General features: G+C 39.1%; 1 protein-coding gene across 1 annotated transcript in view; it reads right to left on the reverse strand.

The window, feature by feature from the left end:
* Positions 1-20000, reverse strand: part of LOC133649041 (contactin-4-like) — a 427627-nt gene that overhangs the window by 309393 nt on the left and 98234 nt on the right. The window contains exons 3-4 of the mRNA XM_062045757.1: positions 12642-12774; positions 4843-5018 (exon numbers count right to left, since the gene is read on the reverse strand). Coding sequence (XP_061901741.1) covers positions 4843-5018; positions 12642-12774 — 309 coding nt within the window. The remainder of the gene's footprint in view (positions 1-4842; positions 5019-12641; positions 12775-20000) is intronic.

A 20000-nucleotide genomic window follows, 5' to 3' on the forward strand; every position in this document is an offset into this window, starting at 1 on the left:
GTGGAAAAGACACTAAATGAAGTGATGTCTAACCAAGATAAAAAAATATCTATATACGATGTCTATTGTGCTTATTTTTTAAGGGGGTGAGATATTGTGTCATAAAAGGTTGTTCTATTATTATTCCCATTTGTGACACACGGCTCCTCAATTTTAAATCCCACCACTGTCTGACTGCATCGAGGGCAGATGGCGGAATGCTGAAGCTGCCCATGATATCAATATTATTGTCATTTGTGTGTCCTATCTTGCTGATTGTATTGTACCATATGTTCCGGCAAGAAATCTGCGTTCAAAGAACTCCGTCTTATTAGTGATTCCCAGAACCCCAAAAAGTCTGCGGGGTATAGAGCGTTTTCTGTTCGGGCTCCAGTACTATGGAATGCCCTCCCGGTAACAGTTAGAGATGCTACCTCGGTAGAAGCATTTAAATAATGATAAATAAATAATTTAAGTCCCATCTTCAAACTCATTTGTATACTCTATAATATAATAATAATAATAGATTTTATTTGTAAAAAGCACTTTATATTGAGTAAACAATCTGAAAGTGCTACAGTGTATTAAAATAAATAAATAAATAAATAAATAAATAAAAAATAAAAAAAGATAATAAAGAAATAAATAGAAATAAAAACTAGAACAGCCAAATAGCTATAGCTAGTATGCACATATCTAAAAAAAAAGGCTTTTTTTAAAATAAGGGCTTTTAAGCCTTTTTTAAAAGCATCCACAGTCTGTGGTGCCCTCAGGTGGTCAGGGAGAGCATTCCACAGACTGGGAGCAGCGGAGCAGAAAGCCTTTAAATAGACCCCCCTTTTAGATCAGTTGATCTGCTGTTTTTTTTTCTTTTCTGCTATGCCCCCCCTCTCTCTCGTGAAGGGGGGCGGGCACAGGTTCTGTGGCTACGGATGAAGGGCTGGCTGTCCAAAGTCGGGACCCGGGGTGGACCGCTCACCTGTGCATCGGTTGGGGACATCTCTGCGCTGCTGACCTGTCCCCGCTCGGGACGGTTTCCTGCTGGCCCCACTGTGGACTGGACTCTCACTATTATGTGAGATCCACTATGGACTGGACTCTCACTATTATGTGAGATCCACTATGGACTGGACTCTCACTATTATGTTAGATCCACTATGGACTGGACTCTCACAATATTATGTTAGATCCTCTATGGACTGGACTCTCACACTATTATGCTAGATCCACTATGGACTGGACTCTTACAATATTATGTTAGATCCACTATGGACTGGACTCTCACGATATTATGCTAGATCCACTCGACGTCCATACATCTGTGGTCCTCTCCAAGGTTTCTCATTGTCCCATTGGGTTGAGTTTTTCCTTGCCCTGATGTGGGATCTGAACCGAGGATGTCGTTGTGGCTTGTGCAGCCCTTTGAGACACTTGTGATTTAGGGCTATATAAACAAATATTGATTGATTGATTGATAATTTTAAGCCATAGGAGGCTGTGACCCGCCCCAGGTTCTGCAACTTGCTGTAGATCCTCGGCTACTACCGTCAATCAGTGTTTATTCAGCCCTGGGGTTCCCCATACCAAAATTTGGGTACTGATACTGGTACCAAAATATATTTAGATACTTTGATACTTTTCTAAATAAAGGGGCCCACAAAAAATGGCATTATTGGCTTTTTATTTAACAAAAAATCTTAGGGTATATTAAACATATGTTTCTTATTGCAATTAGTAGTAAGTAATAAAACAAAGGCTCCTAATTTGTCTGCTGACATATGCAGTAACATATTATGTCATTTGTCATTCTATTATTTTGTCAAAATTATAAAGGACAAGCTGTAAAAAATGATTATTATTCCGCTTGTTCATTTACTGTTAATATCTGCTTATTTTCTGTTTCAACATTTTCTATCTATACTTCTGTTAAATTGTAATAATCACTTGTTCTTCTCTTGTTTGGAAGCTTTACATTAGTTTTGGATGATACCACAAATTTAGGTATCCATCCGATACCAAGTAGTTACAGAATCATACATTAGTCATATTCAAAGTCCTCATGTGTCCAGGGACGTATTTCCTGAGTTTATAAACATAATATGGAAAACATATTTTGTATTTTGTAATATAGATAGTGGTATCAACTAGATACGCTCTTGTACTTGGTATCGGGACAGTGGATGTCAGGTATAGATCCACCCAGTGCATGTGTTCATTCATATTTTTGATGCCTTAAGTGACCATCTACAATGTAAATAGTCATGAAAATAAAGAAAACACTTTGAATGAGAAGGTGTGTCCAAACTTTTGGCCTGTACTGTACACACACATTCACACTGATGGTGGGAGCTGCCATGCAAGGCCCTAACCATGACACATCAGGAGCAAGGGTGAAGTGTCTTGCTCTAGGACACAGCGGACGTGTTTAGGATGGAAGAAGCCGGAGATCAAACCAGGAACCCTCAGGTTGCTTGCACGGCCACTCTACCAACCAAGCCACGCCGGGATCGGTCTCGTTATTAGAATTGCCTGGTATGAGTGTGTGTTCTAAGTAGGGATAATGCTCGAAACCGGTTTTCCCGGTTGTTCGATAAGAAAAGAACCGAGTCCTTGGACTGGAATCCGTTTTTGAGAACCGGTACCCGTTATCGAGACCACTATAGTAAAGAAAAAGAGTTGGTTCTTTATTCAAATTCCTGAGAACGAATCCCTTCCCACAGGAAATGCCCTGTGGGACGGCAATGTTATGCCCATTTGATTGTAGACTCTTACTGACACCTTGTGGCGATATGAAAATACTACGCATCATTAGTTTGGGCACTTCCGAGTTGAGACAATTGAGAAGTAGACAAGTTGTGTTAGCTCCTACAAGCCTTGGAAAAGATAAGTATGTAAGTAAACTGTTTAACTTGTTTATATAACTCAATATTAAGGTGGAAAGTGTTTCAATTTGATTGTAAGACGTCTATTGAAAAACGATTTTTGTGCACTGTTTCAATGGATGTTTTGAGGACTTGAAATGGCTGCCAGTCGTGTATTTCCACCATCGAAATAGTTTCAACACTTAGAAGTATTTTTTTGATGATAGTACTGCATATTTGTGTGAAGCTAATATTTACATATTGTGTATTACATTTCAGTATGTTAATTGAATCACATAGCTTATACATTTGTCATTGTGTGTATTTCAGTTAAAAAAATTAAAATAAATAACAGTCCAGTGCAAGACAAACGTAAAGGTAGAAAAAGACAAAGCAAGATCAACAACAATAAAGAGCCTAAATGGATTAATCTGCTTTGGAACTTTATTAGACGTCTTGGATTGTTTGTTAGCTGTCTGCCTGTGTGTGTAGTTAGTATGTTCCAATAGCAGCAGAAGTGCACTTTTAGGAGAGCTGTATTATTTTCAGTTTTGTGCCCAAGGGACAGATTTTATTTAACACTATATTATTATTTATACACCTATAGTGTATTTCCATCATTGAAATAGTTTCAACACTCAGAAGTATTTTTTTGATGATAGTAATGCATATTTGTGTGAAGCTAATATTTACATATTGTGTATTACATTTCAGTATGTTAATTAAATCACACAGCTTATACATTTGTCATTGTGTGTATTTCAGTTAAAAAAATTAAAATAAATAACAGTCCAGTGCAAGACAAACGTAAAGGTAGGAAAAGACAAAGCAAGATCAACAACAATAAAGAGCCTAAATGGATTAATCTGCTTTGGAACTTTATTAGACGTCTTGGATTGTTTGTTAGCTGTCTGCCTGTGTGTGTAGTTAGTACGTTCCAATAGCAGCAGAAGTGCACTTTTTGGAGAGCTGTATTATTTTCAGTTTTGTGCCCAAGGGACGGATTTTATTTAACACTATATTATTATTTATACACCTATAGTGATCACAGAGACAGGTTGTTTTTGTGTTACTGTATATATTTGTTTTTCTGAAAAATCCCACTTAATATACTTTGGGTAACAACAGTCAATATATATATATATATATATATATATTTTAGGGGGGTTAACAGTCAATATTTATTTATTTTATTTTATTTTTTTCTTATAAAATAAAAGTGAGGTTTTGATAAACCAAATATTGTGTTTTTTTCCATATACAACAACCTATGTGGAATCGATAAGAGAATCGATAAGGAATCGGTTCGATAAGAGGATTCGATAATGGGCTCAAACTCGATAATTTCTTATCAAACATCATCCCTAGTTCTAAGTAGAGTAATGTTCATGGTAAGATATAAAGCTATATCAATGCTGACAATGATAAAAAAACCGTCAATACGTGGACCTTGGCGTGGTTTGTTTTCCCATGGTGCAAAGGAAAGTTGGCGCGGGCAAGGCGTGAACGTGTGTACATATTTATTAAAATACTAACAAACTACAAAAAAGGAAGCAAACAAAAGGCGCGCACAATGGCGGAGAACAAACTTGACTAATGAAACCAAAAGACTAGCACAAAGGCAATTAACTATGAACACGAAACAAATACACTTACTGTGGCATGGCATGAAGCATGAACTAAAGTAGGCAGGAATATCATGGGTAGCAGTAGTATGGATGGATAGATAATGTCACCAGGACGAACAACAGAAACAGACCGACTTAAATGGCAGTGACATGATCAGTGGAAACAGGTGCATGACATGACAGGTGAAAACTAATGGGTTGCTATGGTGACAAAACAAACAAAAGTGCACAAAGAGTCCAAAAACAAAACCGAACATGACTAAAACAAAACATGATCACACAGACATGACAAGAACAATGGAATGGTATGGCTTTCTGGTATTTTGAGTCACTTTCAACAATACACTCAACAAAGACCAATAATTAAGACTCACATGCAAATGTTAGACTGGCCTCTCGGCTGACGATTGTCCCGAAAGTATTGGCGGCAAGGCACTGATATGTCCCGGCATCTTGGTCTTTGCTCAGATGACTGATTCTGAGGTTGCCTCCAGACAGGCTGTAGTGAGATCCAGAACTGGGACTGAGTTCTGTGCCGTTAAGTTTCCATCTAAAAAGACAAGAACAATAAAACATGATAGTGATTATTCAAACATACATTGTTGGGCGGGTGGACTGGGACGGTGCTTTTTGCAGAGGACAAGAGGAAGACTGTCATTTGTCTGAAATAAAGGACGGCCATCATTTGCATCCTGTAGTAATAATCCCAGCATCAGTGAACCACGGCGGTGCCTTTGACTTGTCGTCCTGATAATACATTGCCGGTCATCCGCCTTTCCAAACTCAAACAGCAAAAAAACGTCGTCACTATGTTTATCATTATAAATCATCGGCAAGGAGTATAATTAAGTCTAAATGGCAACAGATTCTCCAATAACTCTGCAGCCATGCAACACATTTGAAGAAACAGATGGGAGAGAGTACCGGTAATCAAAATAATTTAAAAACAAAATGGATTTGACAGATGTATTGGTGGTATACGGCAGAATAGGAAATGTTCAATGTATTGCTAGTGTGGAGAATGCATTTATTTTTAAGTGTTCTTTCTTTATCCATAGTTATGTTTAAAGCAGCTAATATTTTCCCTTGTGTACACTTTGTGCTACAGATGTCCGATAATGGCTTTTTTGTCGATATTGTCCAACTCTTAATTACCGATTCCGATATCAACCGATACTGATATATACAGTCGTGGAATTAACACATTATTATGCCTAATTTTATTGTGATGCCCCGCTGGATGCATTAAACCAGGGGTGTCCAAACTTTTTCCACTGAGGGCCGCACACGGAAAAATTTAAGCATGCGGGGGCCATTTTGATATTTTTTATTTTCAAACCATAACAAAATATATGGATTTTTTTTTTTTTAACCTTTAGGACTCCCGGGGACCATAAAGGGTCTCAGTCATTAAAACGTTAAAAATAAGTCAAATTATTATTATTATTTTTTATTTAACGCTTACAGTAAATCTCTATATCAACTTCAGGTTGATAAAAAGTAAAAAAAAAAAAAAAAAAAATGTTATGCATTTTCTGTCAAAGACAACTTTGTTTTTTATAGCAAAACTGGAAATATGCAGTATTTAGTAAATAGAGCTCTAAAAGATCAATAATGCAGGACACCATTGATTTTAATTCTATAATATTTTTGAGAAATCAGTGAAAATATTAATAAAATCCCACTAAATATGTTTGGGATCCAAAAGGTCCCCCACTCATAAAGTGATACATTTTTATTAGTTTTTTTTTTTAACTTTCAACACTTAAGTTACGAGTTCAACTTCAGATATATCTGTCGATTTTACGTTTGAACTAATATTTTGTTTGTTTGTATGCTCTTTTGTCAAATAAATCTTGGATGTTTTTATATGGCAACCACACAATATATGCAATATTTTTTTTACACATAAAACATTTTAAAGTGACATTTTTGAAGTAATTGGAGCCTTGAATAGGTCAATAATTCATTATAACACAGATTTTTTGTCTTTTTTTTTTTGAGCAATAGCAACCGATACCGATAATTTTAAAGCATTTATCAGCTGATATTATCGGACATCTCTACTTTGTGCTTTTTCCTTATGTCTGTTAGTAAACTGTGTTTCACCTTGAAGGCGCTGGAATGTCTATTGGGAGTATAATGTACTCCCTTTTTGTGGAGAAGACCTTATCAGTTTAGAACAATAAGGCTGTATTTCTTTCTGGGCGGGAGGTGGCTGTTTTCATACTAAATAAGCTGACTCTTTAGACCGCTTTTTGACGCCGCTTTTATATCAATCAATCAATCAATGTTTATTTATATAGCCCTAAATCACAAGTGTAGCATTGTGAGGGCTGGTCTCCTAAAGCTTTAGTAATCAGAATCAGAATCAGATTCAGAATCAGAATCAGAATAGTTCACAAACTAGGAATTTGTCTTGGTGCAATCATGCAACATAAAACACATACAACACATATTTGGTAAAACTTGATAGTATTGCTATTCTGTCTTGGTGGTCCTTCTTACTCAACACTAGGAATGTGAATCAGTACTGAATCATAATTTAATCAAGATGCACAATTAGGAGTTGATTTGCATATAAAAATTCTTTAACTTAACTACACACCATTCTTTTGATAACATCGTCTTTCATAGCCCTTCTCCGTAAATGAGTCTCCAGAGACGCATTACGACACCAAATACGAAAGCGCCTGAGGAATGGTGGCTGTTTTCTCACAGGAACACTGCAACGATTCACACATGACCAAAATAGAACAAACACAAAGATTGTTTTCGTTCTTTCTTCGAGTGTGTGTGTGTATCTTGGGATGGGTATTTTTCTTTATCCATGCGGAGTGGGCAGATAAGGAAAAGATGGCGCCGCAAAGATCGCTGCATAGATCGTTTGAAGATCGTTTCATTATAAAAATAACAAATTGTGAACCATATTTTTGTCGTCTTTTGTCGTTTTCACTGAGGGCCACATCGCAGTTATGTTTGGCCCCCAGAGGGCCGTTTCTAATAGTGAATAGCATTATTACACAATTTTGTTATGCATTTTATTTGTAGATTTTAAAAAACTAAAATGTAAAAAAAAAAATAAGGTAAGTTGCAATAATTTCACCTCAACATGTAATGTATATTACTGTAAATGGAAACACAGTACTACCGTTTTTATGGTAAAAAAAAAAAAAAAAAAGGCAGCTCAGATGCCAGAATTTCACTGTAAAATGTACATTTGTTTTTTTACTGTAAATAACAAAAAAATGCAATTTTACAGTAAAATTTTGGCACCTGAGCTGCCAGTTTTTTTTGTTTTTTTTTACCGCAAATCAACAACTGTAGATTTTTCGGTGTATTACTGTAAACGCCACCACAGTTTATCGCAGTAAAAAAAGTACAGTTTTTTTCCATTTTGAGAAAAATGCTGTAAAACCACAGTAAATTTCACAATTTTACCATGAAATCTATTACTACTTTTACATTGCACCATTTGACGGATAACTTGCTTTGAAATCATTATCATTAGTATTTATTTCTATTTAAAAATGGTTTGAATGTTTGATAATACATTTTTGCTTAATTAGACAATATTTAAGTTAACATAATTTGCGATTACATGGAGTATATATATATTTTTTCTCCCAAAATAGAAAGAAATAATACATTTAGTAAGAAAAGTTACGGTACTTTATTGATACATATTACATCCAGGCTTTCAAGGGCCAAATAAAATGAAGTGGCGGGCCACAACTGGCCCCCGGACCATGAGTTTGAAACTTGTGAGTTGAATCATATTTACTTCCTCATTTGATTTAATGAAGAAGAAGAAGGAGAGCAACATGTTGATTAGGTGGCAGATATATATTTGCGAGGCCATTTTCAAGAAGGATACTTAAGAGAAACTACATCTTGTGAGACGATGTCAGCGATGAAATGTACGCCATTTCTACTCGAAACAACCGACTATGAGGGGCTATACGGCGTCGAATAGGTTCTACAAAAGCCACATTCAGCACGTGTTACAACAGCGTGGCTTGGTAAAAAAAGAGTGCGGGTACTTTCCTGGCCCGCCTGCAGGCCAGACCTGTCTCCCATCGAAAATGTGTGGCGCATTATGAAGCGTAAAATACGACAGCGGAGACCCCGGACTGTTGAACGACTGAAGCTCTACATAAAACAAGAATGGGAAAGAATTCCACTTTCAAAGCTTCAACAATTAGTTTCCTCAGTTCCCAATCGTTTATTGAGTGTTGTTAAAAGAAAAGGTGATGTAACACAGTGGTGAACATGCCCTTTCCCAACTACTTTGGCACGTGTTGCAGCCATGGAATTCTAAGTTAATTATTATTTGCAAAAAAATAAATAAAGTTTATGAGTTTGAACATCAAATATCTTGTCTTTGTAGTGCACTCAATTGAATATGAGTTGAAAAGGATTTGCAAATCATTGTATTCCGTTTATATTTACATCTAACACAATTTCCCAACTCATATGGAAACGGGGTTTGTAATAATAACCATCAGATAACCAATAGAATAAAAACCATCCAGTAGTGTAAACTGTTACTTACTACAGTGGCACTTCGGTTTTTGTACACACAACCTTTCGTAGGATTCTGTTCGACAAAAATTCTCGCGACATACCGTTTCAGTAATCATACTGCCAAACATTGCATGTGACAAACTAGTCCAACTTTTCCCGCATATGATTGCGAAGAAGGCCACAACAGCAGTGCCACTTTTAGGCATTAGCTTTAAGCACTTATGTACTGCGCCATGTATCCAGTAGCATAAGTACCACACCATCTGGTGCACCAGGCTCTAAATCAGGGGTGTCAAACTCCTTTTCATTGAGGGCCACATCGCAGTTAGGGCTGCCCTCATAGGGCCGCTTTTAACAATGAGTAATATATGAATATACATGTAAATATATAATACATTAACGATATATTTTTTAAATAAGCTGCAAAAAATATGTTTGAATTTTTTACTTAAAAAACTGGCAGCTCATTCACCATAATTTTACAGTAAAAGCAGTGTTTTTTTTTTACAGCATATAAAAAAATGGGATAAATGGAATGGAATGGAGAAACAAAACCACTGTTTTTAGCGTAAAAATTAACGTTTTTAGCGGGAAGAATTCACGTTTTAGCGACGTTATTGTAACAGCGCGGACTCAAACCTGCGTTTCCTTGGCAGCTGGAGCTGCCGGCACCCCCGCCCCTGCTCGCGCTGAGCGCAACACGCCCACGCTGCAACAAGCCTGCAGACAATCACTAATCTGCGCACCTGGACCTGATGAGAGGGAGCGGCATAAAGACCAGCGGACCCGAGGAACCTTTGCCAGAACGTCGCTCATCTTCCCAATAAGCATCACGTCTAGCTTTCCCTCCCCTGTGCTTAGCTCGCCTTCTCTTTGCTCTCTCCGTGTCTCCCTTGTTCATGTCCCTTGTGTCTCGGACTACGCTGCCTCGCTCCTACCCTCGACCCCTTGCCTGTTCACGGACTGCCTCTTCGCCTCGCCCCCCTTGATTCGACGAAGAATACATCCAACACTCACAGACAACAACCTCTGGTAACATTTACACTATTAATTATACACATAGCCTACACCCATTCACTTAGGGTAGCATACACACGCCACGTAATCATCACAGGTTTAAATAAACCTTGTAAACCGCAGTTCTGCCTTGGTTGTCGCCTCCTTCCCCTCTCTGTACATAACAGTTATGCTTAGTACATTTAGCACACCCCTTATGGTTGAGGAAGTCACATTAGTCGCATAATTCTGGTCTTGACCTCTGTATGTATGATGAGATTATCGCAGATCTTCAAGATGCAACCTTTTAATCAAATTTGAATAACAGGATATTGAGACTGATTTGGTGAATTTTAAGATTTGTTTTTTTTATTTATTTATAAATGAAATCACGCCCTGACTTATTTGGAGTTTTTTGCTGTTTTCCTGTGTGTAGCGTTTTAGTTATTGTCTTGTGCTCCTATTTTGGTGGCTTTTTCTCTTTTGTTGGTATTTTCCTGTAGCTGTTTTATGTCTTCCTTTGAGCGATATTTCCCGCATCTACTTTGTTTTAGCAATCAAGAATATTTCAGTTGTTTGCATCCGTCTTTGTGGGGACATTGTTGATTGTCGTGTCATGTTCGGATGTACATTGTCTTTGCTCCACAGTAAGTCTTTGCTGTCGTCCAGCATTCTGTTTTTGTTTACTTTGCAGCCAGTTCAGTTTTAGTTTCGTTCTGCATAGCCTTCCCTAAGCTTCAATGCCTTTTCTTAGCGGCACTCACCTTTTGTTTATTTTTGGTTTAAGCATTAGACACCTTTTTTACCTGCACCCTGCCTTCCGCTGTTTTCCGACATCTACAAAGCAATTAGCTACCTGCTGCCACCTGCTGAGATGGAAGAGTATAACATGGTAAGTCCGCCGATCTCCAGACAGTACAGACACTCAACAACGGCACATTATTTGCGGATTATAATTACTGGTTTGCAAAAAATATTTTTAACCCAAATCTGCAAAAAGTCAGTGTTCAAAAACAAGAAAAAAAATATACAAATTACGGGTATTTTACTTGAACTAAGCAAAATTATCTGCCAATAGAACAAGAAAATTTGGCTTGTCAAGACTTTCCAAAACAAGTAAAATTAGCTAACCTCAATGAACCCCAAAATACCTTAAAATAAGAATATTCTCACTAATAACAAGTGCACTGTTCTTGAGACCTTTTTTCTCAATATGTTGAAAAATTTTCCCAAATTAAGTAAATGCCAGTGCCATTATCTTGACATAATGATATGCACACGGCATTACATTTCATGAAACCAGCAAACTTAAACTAAAACTTGTTTATTTTTCATAATGGAAAGGCAACAAGGCAACCGCTTGTTACTCTCTGGGTCTCCTAGCCGCTCAGGCAAATCATATTGTCTAAAAATGCATTTTTCCATCGATAACATGATATCATCGTGCCAAGTGCGTGCTCAATTAGTGCGCAAGGAATAAATATATATATATATATATATATATATATATATATATATATATATATATATATATATATATATATGTATGTGTGGGAAAAAAATCACAAGACTATTTCATCTCTACAGGCCTGTTTCATGAGGGGTTTCCTCAATCCTCAGGAGATTTCCTCCTGAGGATTGAGGAAACCCCTCATGAAACAGGCCTGTAGAGATGAAATAGTCTTGTGATTTTTTTCCCACACATACATATTACGCTCTACCACGGTATCGAGCACTATTTTTTGGATAATCTAATTAAGACATATATATATATATATATATATATATATATATATATATATATATATATATATATATATATATATATATATATACTATTTCAAAATTGTTTGAAATGTCACATGTTAAATGTTTAAATATGAACTGTCAGGTTACTGTACTGTGCCAACTGTACTACTATATGAGTATGTATTTTCTATTGTTTCATTGAAAATAAAACAGCAAAGTCAATTTGGCTGTCATCTGTTTTAATTATGAGACACAATTGTGTCAAAGTCATGATTTTTTATTTCATGCTTGAAATAAGCAATATTTACTTTGAAAAAGCAGTTTTATACTTGTGAGTGTTGATGACACAGCTTTGCAACAGTTGATATTCTAGTTTCAAGCATGTTTTACTCAATATAGGTCATCAAATCTCAGCAACAAGCTGTAATATCTTACTGGGACCATTTAGGACCAAAACCCTTAAAACAAGTAAAACACCCTAACATCAAATCTGCTTAGTGAGAAGAATGATCTTATCAGGAAGAAAATAAGCAAATATCACCCTTATTTGAGATATTTAATTTTACTTAGATTTCAGTTTTTGCAGTTCAGACTGTATCTCACGGCCTAGAGAATGCAAACCCTCAAACGAGCAGCGGGCTCCGACCATGAAAGCTACGCCCCACAAACCACACACGTGCAGGAGATCAGCCATAATACAGTTATGCTACAAGAGCAGTGTTTGGAAAAAGTGTATGACTTTACTCGCTGGTTCAACGGGGATTTAACAACCATAGCACCTGTTTCTTTCGCCATAAAATCGTTCCACCGAGGCAAAAAAAAAAAACTGGGTGAAACCGCTATTAAATATGGATCTAAATCCCGGCAGACGACCCATAAAGCCTCGCGTTCACCCACTCACCGATAGACTGGAGATGGGCTTGCTTGAGCTTCACAGCTGAACACCACCTCTCTGTTCTTCTCCAGAGATTCTACCGGGTACACGATGCTGCCAGGCTGTTTGGTGAAGACAGGACTCTGCAGGACGGTGCTCGCTGAAAGTCAAAAAAACAAACAAAATGCATGTTTATTACAAACAGGTTACACAATGCACACGGAATTAATGTAACCTCGAAATAACTTTTATTGGAATATGCATACAAAAAGCTGCATTTTCACTGCTCTGTGGGAAATGGCCTCCTTTGGCTGCTGTCATTATTTCGCAGCCCTTTCAATTTGCGGTTGAAATGTGATTTTCTAACACACTGCACATGTAACCTCGCATATCCGGAGAACAATGGGGAGGGGGGGGGGGGGTTTAAACGTGGTCTTTAGCGGTGATTTTTGCTGGTCAACGGGAGACGTTAACACACATCGGCATCCCCCGTCAAGGAAGCGATGATCTGAAACGGCAGAGTAGGGATACATTTTTAGCAAAAGACACATTTGGTCAATTTGTGGGAAGGGTGATTAGATTGCTATGGCAACACGGATGTATCCCGGGGTGTCTGGGGTATGCAGAAAACAAACAGCTCACCTGCCGTTACACATATTTCTGCAAGTATTTGAGAATATGAGGGTCAGAATAAAATCACAAGCCGATTAGTTCTCCTCTGTTAGCCTTTTTAACGTTTTTTTGAAAAGTGATGCAAAGGCAATTGGGAAAACATGCTGTGTCAGGTTACTGAACATGCACTGATTTTTTAGTAACGACAGGAAGTACAACACATAAACAAAATACAAACCCCAAAACCAGTGAAGTTGGCACGTTGTGTAAATGGTAAATAAAAACAAAATACAATCATTTGTAAATCCTTTTCAACCTATATTCAATTGAATACACTGCAAAGACAAGATACTTAACGTTCGAACTGGAAAACGTTGTTATTTTTTTGCAAATATTAGCTCGTTTGGAATTTGATGCCTGCAACATGTTTCAAAAAAGATGGCACAAGTGGCAAAAAAGACATCAAACACTTATTTGGAACATCCCGCAGGTGAACAGGCTAATTGGGAACAGGTGGGTGCCATGATTGGGTATAAAAGTAGATTCCATGAAATGCTTCAGTCATTCACAAACAAGGATGGGGCGAGCGTCACCACTTTGTGAACAAATGCGTGAGCAAATGGTTGAACAGTTTAAGAACAACATTTCTCAACGGGCTATTGCAAGGAATTTAGGGATATCACGAACCTGACTCTCGCCAGATCCTTGTAGTTCGCTGAGCTCCACACAAGGAATCAAACAGTCCCTTCGTCACATCTATGAAATCCCGCCCGGCGATCCTGATTGGTTCATTATTTTTTGCTATCCAGAAGGAGTTTGCAATGCCTTCGAGCCCAGATCCTTGTGTGGAGCTCAGCGAACTACAAACCCCGTTTCCATATGAGTTGGGAAATTGTGTTAGATGTAAATATAAACGGAATACAATGATTTGCAAATCATGTTCAACCCATATTCAGTTGAATATGCTACAAAGACAACATATTTGATGTTCAAACTGATAAAACATTTTTTTTTTTTTGCAAATAATCATTAACTTTAGAATTTGATGGCAGCAACACGTGACAAAGAAGTTGGGAAAGGTGGCAATAAATACTGATAAAGTTGAGGAATGCTCATCAAACACTTATTTGGAACATCCCACAGGTGAACAGGCAAATTGGGAACAGGTGGGTGCCATGATTGGGTATAAAAGTAGATTCCATGAAATGCTCAGTCATTCACAAACAAGGATGGGGCGAGGGTCACCACTTTGTCAACAAATGCGTGAGCAAATTGTTGAACAGTTTAAGAAAAACCTTTCTCAACCAGCTATTGCAAGGAATTTAGGGATTTCACCATCTACGCTCCGTAATATCATCAAAGGGTTCAGAGAATCTGAAGAAATCACTGCACGTAAGCAGCTAAGCCCGTGATTTTCGATCCCTCAGGCTGTACTGCATCAACAAGCGACATCAGTGTGTAAAGGATATCTCCACATGGGCTCAGGAACACTTCAGAAACCCACTGTCAGTAACTACAGTTGGTCGCTAAATTTGTAAGTGCAAGTTAAAATTCTCCTATGCAAGGCAAAAAACGTTTATCAACAACACCCAGAAACGCAGTCGGGTTCGCTGGGCCTGAGCTCATCTAAGATGGACTGATACAAAGTGGACAAGTGTTCTGTGGTCTGACGAGTCCACATTTCAAATTGTTTTTGGAAACTGTGGATGTCATGTCCTCCGGACCAAAAAGGGAAAAGAACCATCCGGATTGTTATAGGCGCAAAATTGAAAAGCCAGCATCTGTGATGGTATGGGGGTGTATTAGTGCCCAAGACATGGGTAAGTTACACATCTGTGAAGGCACCATTAATCCTGAAAGGTACATACAGGTTTTGGAGCAACATATGTTGCCATCCAAGCAACGTTACCATGGACGCCCCTGCTTATTTCAGCAATACAATGCCAAGCCACGTGTTACATCAACGTGGCTTCGTAGTAAAAGAGTGCGGGTACTAGACTGGCCTGCCTGTAGTCCAGACCTGTCTCCCATTGAAAATGTGTGGCGCATTATGAAGCCTAAAATAGCACAACGGAGACCCCCGGACTGTTGAACAACTTAAGCTGTACATCAAGCAAGAATGGGAAATATCATCAAAAGGTTCAGAGAATCTGGCAAAATCACTGCACGTAACATTGAATGCCCGTGACCATGGATCCCTCCGGCGGTACTGCATCAAAAACCGACATCAGTGTGTAAAGGATATCACCACATGGGCTCAGGAAAGCTTCAGAAAACCACTGTCAGTAACTACAGTCCGTCGCTACATCTGTAAGTGCAAGTTAAAACTCTACTATGCTATCTACAATGTAAATAGTCATGAAAATAAAGAAAAAACACATAGAATACTTTTGGCCTGTACTGTATACAAAATAATGACCTAATAAAAACTACATTGACACCAAACTGGTACTTCACATGCATGCAACACATGCAATCAGACATTTGGCTCGTTATTTGTTTGCCCTCCAGCCCATAATACTCCCTGCAGCGTGCCTTAAGATAGTGCTCAATGACACGGACACACTTACAATCCAAACACTAGGATTTGGTTCTATTGTGAATGCATTAACTGGTCTAAATGATGCATGATGCATATATCATTTACATTTCAAAGTCCAGGGGTGACCAAGCTTTGTTTCAGATCCTGCGGGGGGAATTTCTTCCTTATGCACTTCACAAGATGCTCTTTAAACTTGTACGTGTACTAGATTCTTGTTGGATAGAAGGAAGTGGGTCACTGTTGAATCTTAACGCTAACACACACACACAGGTGCCTGCCCCGGGTTTCCCATTCAGCCTTACACAACTGAGATACTTTTTTTTTTTTTTTTTTTCCCCTCACTCTAACAACTTCGCTCATTTGCATTTCCCTCAGTGGGAAAAACGTCAGCTAAAATCAGCAAGTTAGCACCAGAGAGACACTGCCGATATGCTTTTTTTTTTTTTCCTACGTTGTTTTACATTTTAAAACATGCATAACTGCGTGTACAAACGTACACAAAGGTTGTGGTGTGTATGGTGACAGCTCTAGTTTCATTTTAATTGCACAGCTCTATTCTGGTTGTTGCACTTATCTTGGATCACCTCTATCCGATAAGTTGTCAATTAACGTTTGAGTCAAATTATCCTGATACTGTTAAAGATTGCCTAACCTGCCTAATTCGGGGGGACTGCATGAAACGTGAAAATGCAACATGATACAACAAAAATACATCTAATACACCATATTTTTTCGGACTATAAGGCGCACCTAAAATCCTTTCATTTTCCCAAAACTCGACAGTGCGCCTTATAACCCGGTGCGCCTAATGTACGGAATAATCTTGGTTGTGCTTACCGACCTCGAAGCTATTTTATTTGGTACATGGTGTAACGATAAGTGTGACCAGTAGACGGCAGTCGCACATACGAGATACATGTAAACTGCAATATGACTCAAGTAAACAACGCCAACATTTTATATGTCCTATTGAAAATATAGAACATTACACACGACGTTCAAAAATGTATCAAACATGTTTTAGTACGACTTTGGTAATCTATGACAATGTTTTTCAACCACTGTGCCGCGGCACACTAGTGTGCTGTGAGATACAGTCTGGTGTGCCGTGGGAGTTGATCTAATTTCACCTATTTTGAGTAAAAAATATTTTTTGCAAACCAGTAATTATAGTCTGCAAATGATGTGTTGTTGTTGAGTGACGGTGCTGTCTAGAGCTCGGCAGAGTAACCGTGTAATACTCTTTTATATCAGTAGGTGGCAGCAAGTAGCTAATTGCTTTGCAGATTTCGGAAACAGCGGGAGGCAGCGTGCAGGTAAAAAGGTGTCTAATTCTTAAACCAAAAATAAACAAAAGGTGAGTGCCCCTGAGAAAAAGGCATTGAAGCTTAGGGAAGGCTATGCAGAACGAAACTAAAACTGAACTGGCTACAAAGTAAAGAAAAACAGAATGCTGGACCACAGCAAAGACTTACTGTGGAGCAATGACGGCGTCCACAGTGTACATCCGAACATGACATGACAATCGACAATGTCCCCACAAAGAAGGATAAAAACAAAGTAGATGTGGGAAATATCGCTCAAAGGAAGACATGAAACTGCTACAGGAAAATACCAAAAAAAGAGAAAAAGCCACCAAAATAGGAGCGCAAGACAAGAACTAAAACACTACACACAGGAAAATAACAAACCAACTCCAAATAAGTCAGGGCGTGATGTGACAGGTGGTGACAGTACACTTACTTTGAGACAAGAGCTATAGTGAAGCATGCTTGGTTATGGTTTAAAGTCATATCCAACCATTGCGACAACGACTTTTTACTGTCAACTGAGTTTCGTTTTTTAACGATTTCTGCTGGTGGTGTGCCTCCGGATTTTTTCAACGCAAAAAATGTGCCTTGGCTCAAAAAAGGTTGAAAAACACTAATCTCTGAAGCCGCACCGCTTGATGGATTGTACGAGTATTATTATGGCGTGTGTATAAAGAAAGACCTATTATCTGGCGTTTTGTTTCGCAATATTATGCAAAGGCAACTTTTCTTACCTTCTGTTACCTGCTGATCTGTATTTGGTATCTGCATGAGTCCTGAAAATGTGCGCGCGTCCGCCTTTGTAGTCCGTGCCGACACCGTGGTCAATAAGCTTCTTCTTTTTCTCTGTCTTCTTGTTATGGGACATTCATCCTCCGCTGTTGCCATTTCTAGTATAAAGTAGTGTAAAGTTGTTACTTATGTCTGTCTGTAAACTCGCCATGAAAGCGCTAAAACATACCGGTGTAGTGAGTTTACATTATGCACCCAAGGAACTTTAGTTATTAGAGAGTTCCGGTCGGACGGTTTTTTTCATGGGACACATTTCCAGCCTTGTTTTTGCACTAGTGAGCCACGGATGAGGAGATGCTGCTCCGTTATTGATTGAAGTAAAGTCTGAATGTCATGAAAACAGTTAGTGTCCATCTTTTGACACTTCTTCCACTCCGGTCCTTGCACGCTACACCGCTACAACAAAGATGACGGGGAGCCATGTAAATAAGACCGCCCACAAAACGGCGCATCCTGTCAGAAAGCGGCTTGAAGATGATCTGTAAAACATCATCTATGCAACCTTTTGACTAAAGAACCACCATTACATGTTATGTAGACCACAAGGAAGTGTTTTACATTTAGAAAAAAATAAATAAAAATGACTCTTTTAATGCGCCTTATATATGAAAAAAGATATTAAAAAATAGACCATTCTTCGGCAGTGCGCCTTATAATCTGGTGCACCCTATAGTCCGGAAAATACGGAAATATATTTCTATAAAAATTTGATCAGTTCACAAAGTTATTAAGGTAGCATTTTTTTGACTCAAGGTCAAGGTCAAAGATGCTACAACCCTCATTTAATTACAGAAATTACAAACAATTCAGAATTTGAAGGTCAGTGACCCCCAAACTGATGAACTGCTGACTACAAGGCATACTGTATGTTGTATAAAATTAAAGTTGTATATTTTATTGCCATGTATAAACAAACATTCCTTGTTATTATGCATTCATATACACAGCTTCATATCATCATGTGTTTAAACATGTGCAGGGTATAGTCAGAAGAGTGGCCGTCCTGTCAGGGCTCTTGTGTGTCGCTAGTGATGGGTAAATGATGCCTCAGTGAGTGTGTGGCACACTCACTGGCTGTATGACTCTGCACTGAGTGTTATGTTTGGACCAAGGGGAGGTGACGGCTCAGACACCAGGGGGAAGTATATACAAAGATTTATTATATATAAAGTATATATAATAATAAGACAATAATATTAACTAAAAGGAAATTGAGTGTGACAAAATCCAAGAGTGTGTATGGTGTAAGACTATGTGTAGTATTTATCTGGAACGTTTTACCGTAAATGTTGGAGGTGCGTGTTGGGAGGAGCGGTGCTGTCAAACAAGGGGCAAGGCAGGCAGGGATGTCCAAGGGCGGAAGCGTGGTCGAGAGGCAGGAGCGAGTCGTCGTAGTCCGGGGGCGAGCGAGGAGTCGAGAACCAGGAAGCGCGGGGGAAGCAGGGAAGATCCGGGAGCCCAAGACGCACAGCTTGACTCGGGGATGCACACAGGGAATGAACACCAAAAGGAGATTATATTCCGGCGCCGGCATGCCAAATTGTCCAGGCTTATGTAGGCAGCTTGTTCATTACAGGCAGGTGTGCCGATTGCCGTAATTGATTGCAGCTGGCGGGAGCTGCAGGGCGGAAACGCGCGCAGCGCGTCCCTGGATGTGCGCCGTGGCCGTGGGCGTGTCCCGAGGTGCTTGCAGTGCGCAAGGATGAGGCCGTGACAGTATCCCCCTCCTTATGGACAGCTCCCAGATGTCCTATAGCTGGAACCAACAGAAACACGGAAACAAAAGTCAAGGGAGGGCGGAGGGGCGAATCGGAGGTGGGTCGCCGGCCCAAGTGTCCCCGAATCCACCGGGGACGAGTCTGGTGGCGGCGGCGAGAAGAACGCAGCTGAGGCGGACAACCAAGGAACGGCCACCCTCTTGGCCGTCGGGAAGGCGGACGCAAGTTGTGCCGAGTTGTGTGGAGACGAGGAGGTGACATCGGAGGCAAAGAGGATGACGTCATCGGCAGCGTGGAAGCGACAGACATCGGCGGCGAGGAAGCGGCAGATGTCATTGGTGACATGGAAGCGGCAGACGTCATCGGCGGGGCAGGCGAGGACGACGTCATCTGCAATGCAGGCATGGATGCA

Source organism: Entelurus aequoreus, linkage group LG01 (genome assembly GCF_033978785.1).
Source record: "Entelurus aequoreus isolate RoL-2023_Sb linkage group LG01, RoL_Eaeq_v1.1, whole genome shotgun sequence".
Classification (NCBI taxonomy): domain Eukaryota; kingdom Metazoa; phylum Chordata; class Actinopteri; order Syngnathiformes; family Syngnathidae; genus Entelurus; species Entelurus aequoreus.